Source organism: Pterocles gutturalis, unplaced genomic scaffold (genome assembly GCF_000699245.1).
Source record: "Pterocles gutturalis isolate BGI_N339 unplaced genomic scaffold, ASM69924v1 scaffold47489, whole genome shotgun sequence".
Lineage (NCBI taxonomy): Eukaryota > Metazoa > Chordata > Aves > Pterocliformes > Pteroclidae > Pterocles > Pterocles gutturalis.
Genome location: NW_010137485.1, coordinates 5,598 through 10,766, shown reverse-complemented (window position 1 = coordinate 10,766; position 5,169 = coordinate 5,598). Strand labels below are relative to the sequence as shown.

The window sequence follows — 5,169 nt, the reverse complement described above, 5'->3', positions numbered from 1 at the left end:
TTTTTATATTATTATAGCCTTTATAATCCCCTTTGATGCTGTAAGACTCCTGACTGCCAGTTCTTTCTTCACTTTGCACGTTGTAATGAACAAAAGTGAAAAAGTACACAAAGCAAGCACCACATTATTCAGAAAGAATGGAGAAAAATATCCAGGGCAGCTTCCAGAACATGGAACCCTGACCAAAGTATTTTCTTTCCAGACAAAGCAATAACTGGCAAATATCCATGAGGCAGGGGTGAAGGAGTTTTGTGTTAAGAAAGAGGAATGCAAAACTTCCGAACTAGGGGCAACTGAATTCCTTGTGCCTTTCTGGCTTCTTCTCACGGCCTTATGGAATAAGAGAGTGTGCACAAGGCTGCAGTGAGGTGTGCAGCCTGCTTCTTCCTAGGAGAACAATAATTTATTGCTAGGCTTACGTTTACCTGATGTGCCATATGAGCCTGATGTGGGACATACTAATCACTACACATTATTATAAATGCAAGCAGGATGCCTCAGTGTTGAAAAGACAACCCATACACATTCTAATGGACCAACTGCACCTTAAGGATGACCAAATATTCCTGTGCCACAATATTTAACAGAAAAAAGCAAAGAAAACATTCTCCCACCAAATGCAACTAGACTGTATGTAGACAAAGATATAAATTCAATCTCCTGAATTGTGCTTGCTTTCAGCAAGGCAAATGCTACTCGCATTAGGTCCAGAAATACCATTTGTCATCAGAAATTTTAAGAAATCATTGTACATATGAACCTGCAACCTTCCAGGTGAAAGTAAAGGAAAAGTTTTGTTCATGCTGAAAAAAGGAAGGAAGATTGTACTCTCATTTCTATATGAACTGTTATCTCCAAAGTGCCAGTTATATACTTTTAGTTTATTAAATTAGGTTAAATTACTTCGCTTTCTAACCTGGTGTTTCTGAAGAATTAGACAGTGGAGCTGATGCTTCTGCTAAAGCTGCCAATGTGGCTAATACTGATGTCGATGAATTTCCAAACTGTACAGCAGACACTCCTGTTTCATCTAGTAGGACAAAAAAAAAAGTTAGCTCACAGATTTAAAACCAGTGAAGTCCGTTTTTTATTATTATTGGACTGAAGCTTCTAACACACTCTGTTTTGAGCAACAATCTGCTAAACCAAAGTGCTATTCTGAAGGCAAGTTTGTCAAGCAAATACAACTTCTGATAATTTATCTAGGTGAAGACTGTTGTTTTAAGTATCCAGATATTTACAACACATAAAAAACACTGAAGAGGAACACGGTAACTATTCTTACCACTGTTTTTCCTCAAGCCTTTTCACTAAATGGTGAAAATCAATTAAAGTATAAAATCCCAGTAGCTTTCCTATAGGCATCTAAATACCTGTTCCATTTGATGTATTTGCAGAAGATACCAGACCTGTTAGGTTCACCACCCCTCCAGGTCCGATGATGAACTGCGGTGTTGCTGCATGTATCGTCACAGTGTCTGGACTCTCTGGATTCGTATTGATTTGGTTCTGCATTGCAATCTAGGAGACAAAGGTAATAATATCAATCCAATTGTAAGTGTAAAGATTTACCTTGTAAGAACTAGAATTATCGCACATTCCACTCAAACAGGGAGGATCTCCCTCATTATACTTATGCAATATACACATACCGTGTCACATCTTCTGCTCTGTGTAAGTACATGAAAAACCTTTTTTGGCTGACATCTAAAGCCAAAAAGTCTTTTGAAGTGAAAGAGAATAATGACGCACCACTACTTCTCCTTCCCATCTATTGTAAACAAAGAGGACCATATAAAGACAAAGCCCTTGTGGAGATACGCAAGCTGCTAAGGTACGCACCACAAAAATCAGCTCTGACAGCTTAGTAATTGCTATGAATTGTAGATGGCATTCTTCATCTTTCTTTGAATTATTACTGACTTTTATTTACTACAACCTTTCCACAATTAAGAGGAAGCTAAAGGAACAGACCAGTTCATACAGTTCGAGATGCAGGTGAACAACAGATTTATACAGTGGCATAATGGTATTTTTCATTTACTTTCTATTCTTTTCTCAATAATACTTAGCACTTAATTTGTCCTTAAGAACACTACTGAACAGTAGGCATGCATTTCCATGAGGTATCTATTATAATCCCGATCCAAATCACTTGGACTCCAACGATTCAATCCTAGTTTTTCTAATTCAGGAAAAATTGCCATCTCTTCTCTCCTGATCCCCAATTGTTAGGAAGTTAATATCCATATATGAAGCTAATTGAACACTAGGATATAGTCAAAACATATTGGCAGAGTAGAAGTTTTACCCCTTGCTTGTGAAGACTCCACCTAGTTCTGTGTACGACGACGCTCAAATTTAAGAAAATAAAGGATGCTTATCCTTGACTTCGTAGGTGGCCAACTAATGTTTATTAACTCATTCTCATGTCACAAACTAGACTGGAGTTCAGCATTACCAGTCAAGTTATGATCTCACAGCTGCTATTAAAAGCTTAGTTTACCCCATGTGCAAACAAGTACTTTGCTGTAAGTTCCCTTAACATCATGAGTCAAAAGTTACCTGTAATATTTCTGCAAGGTCTTCATTTCCATTGTCTACTGCAATGTCTAATGCTGTTTTGCAAAATTTACTCTGAGCGTGAACATCTGCTCCGTACTTTATTAAGAGTTCTACAACTTCTTGGTGGTTATGTTCAGTAGCCCAGTGAAGTGCAGTCATTTTGAGCATGTCCTTCGCATTGACATCAGCGCCATGCTACAAACAAGATCACAGCATGAACTATGTAATTAGAAGTATCTGAATGAAATAATGCTGGTCAGAGAATGAAGCCCCAAATTGTCTTTCTCTAGCAGTAATGTCCTGTTATCTTACATTTACAGATTTATTAAAAATACTTCAATCGAACTACCAAATACATTATTTACCTCAAAGGATTAAAGACTCCCTAAAACATAACATGTCTTGGCTCTAAAAGCTTTTACTCACACAATGTCAGATTAGGAAGTAGCCTTATTTTGAAACAGCAATAAATAATTCACCTGATATCATAATGATTTTAATGCTGAAATAAATTACGGTTTAATCAGAAAAAGCACCCAATGGACACAACATATCCACATCATTTTAATGTTGGTTTCATGACTAAAAGGAAATTGCAAATATTTGATCACAAACCCTTGTAACAGCCCCACCTCACACCTTGTTTCAGCAGTCTTTACCTTAAGTAAGACCTCTACTATGCTGGCATGGCCTTCTGATGCTGCCATATGTAGTGGAGTTCTGTCCACTTTGGTTCTGGCATCCCGACTTACACCTGCTCGCAGCAACACTTCTGTTGTTGAGTAATGTCCATACTGTGCTGCTAGATGAAGTGGAGATGTTCCCAACTGTAATGTAATGGAAAAAGTGGCGTTTTAACAGATGTCAGTATGAAGTATTTCTTCTTATTCTGGAGTTATAAAACTCAGGTGTCAGGGCACCACTTCAAAATAATTTTCCCTTCCAGTCTCAAGGCAAGAAGCTGTTGGGGCTTTTACAGATTATGAAGAGGGAAAAAAAAAAAAAAAAAAAAAAAGAGGTGGTTTGTTGTTTGTTTCTTTTCAATAACCACAACACACTAAAAACAGTTCACTGGAAGTCACTTTTTCCTGTTTGTGCTATGTTTTTTCTGTCTTCTTGAGGTTTCATGTTTAAAGGGGCCTAACCCCATTTTTAGTGTTGGTCAAAACACCATGCCAACACTGGAAGGGACCTACGGAAGTCATTTAAGTCCAATCTCCTGCTCAAAACAGAGTAGTCAACTTGAAAGTTAGATCACTAAGTAGATTAAGGCTCTTAAGGGCTTGTAAATACCCTACAATTTTAGGCACCTGACCTCCCTATGCAACCTATTCAAAAACAGGCACCTCCAAAAGGCAACTAGGAGCCCCTGTATCAGGGAACTCTCAGCTGCACATATTAGGTAGTTGGGACTGCTTCCTTAATTCAGACCTCTTACTATACTAAATGCACAAACACGATAACTAGGAGGATAACTGCTCCTTTCCCCCATTAACCATTCCAAAGTTCATCTCAAAAAGCCACCAGAATGAGCTCATTCACAGTCTGTTAGTAAAATTAGGAAATAATATATAGAAACAGAATTTTAATTTTGAATTAAGCATCAGATGATGGGACTGCAGAATTCCAAGAAGAAACTCCCAAGGCTTACAATATAAATGCTTAATTGTAATAATCCTATTTCCTTCTCAGGTGAGAAAAGTAAGAGGATTTACTGGACACTGCAAAAGTTTTCATTACCCAATCTGTGGTAAAAGGTGCTCCATTTGCCATCAAAATGCGAACTTCGTCATCTTGACCTGCTCGTGCAGCTTCTAGAAGTTTCTTTCCCAAATCTACTAGTGACATCTAGTGAAGGACATAAAGGAATAGGAAGAAAAAATAACATTAATACTATTTTAAATACACAAATACCAGTGACATTTTTTAAATTATTATTTCTGAACTACTTGAAAAGTTCAGAAAGTGGAGTTGGTATTTTAGCCATGAGAACAAGCTTTATTGATTGGAATAAGCAGCTTGATTTTAGAATTACTTTAGTCAGCCAAACAGAAATGACACTGGGGTGAAGATTTCAGTATTACAATGCTGTAACCATAGCAGCTGCAAAGTTACATCAAACTAAATTTAAACTGAACTGGATGCACCTTTCTTATAGCAGAAAGTGGTTTAAACGCTCTCACCTGATACTGCAACCTGGGGCAGCTTTGTCCAGCTTTCAAATGGTATTATACCATGGCCACTATGTCACACGCCCAAAGGCACTACATTCACTTATCCGAAATGCCTATACGTTATTTAAGAGGTACCACTACGTAAACACATTTAGACATATATGAAGCACAACACCTGGACATTTTGTCCATCACTATCACTGCATTTTGTTCATGCTAAAATATAATTTATGTAATCCTAGCTACAAAACAACACAATAGGTGTGTATTATCCTACTATTTGAATCAGGTACATAAACTGTCTGCCTGAAAGCAAACATTACTACCTGCTTCAACCACCTAGTTACTAAAAACATGTTAAGTGCAAAATTTTGATTGAGACATGACTGAAATACTAGCTGAAAAACTTTCACATCATCTTTAGATAATC

The 5,169-nt window shown here is 37.3% G+C and overlaps 1 protein-coding gene across 1 annotated transcript; it reads right to left on the bottom strand.

Moving 5' to 3' along the window:
- Positions 1-911: 911 nt before the first annotated feature.
- On the bottom strand, positions 912-4,413 carry LOC104468476 (GA-binding protein subunit beta-1). The gene is made up of 5 exons (XM_010082614.1): positions 4,306-4,413; positions 3,225-3,392; positions 2,566-2,760; positions 1,410-1,521; positions 912-1,030 (listed from the first exon to the last, which is right to left on the bottom strand). Exons 1-5 carry the CDS (start codon positions 4,411-4,413, stop codon positions 912-914), a joined length of 702 nt encoding a protein of 233 aa, XP_010080916.1.
- Between the last annotated feature and the right edge of the window lie 756 nt (positions 4,414-5,169).

Bases quoted from the DNA above. Each gene is read 5' to 3' on its own strand.
- LOC104468476 (XM_010082614.1), bottom strand. From the start codon at position 4,413: ATGTCACTAGTAGATTTGGGAAAGAAACTTCTAGAAGCTGCACGAGCA. The intron at 1,522-2,565 runs GTAACTTTTGAC...TTTGTCTCCTAG, and splicing joins ACCTTGCAGAAATATTACAG to ATTGCAATGCAGAACCAAAT. The intron at 1,031-1,409 runs GTCTGGTATCTT...TTGTCCTACTAG, and splicing joins AGGGGTGGTGAACCTAACAG to ATGAAACAGGAGTGTCTGCT.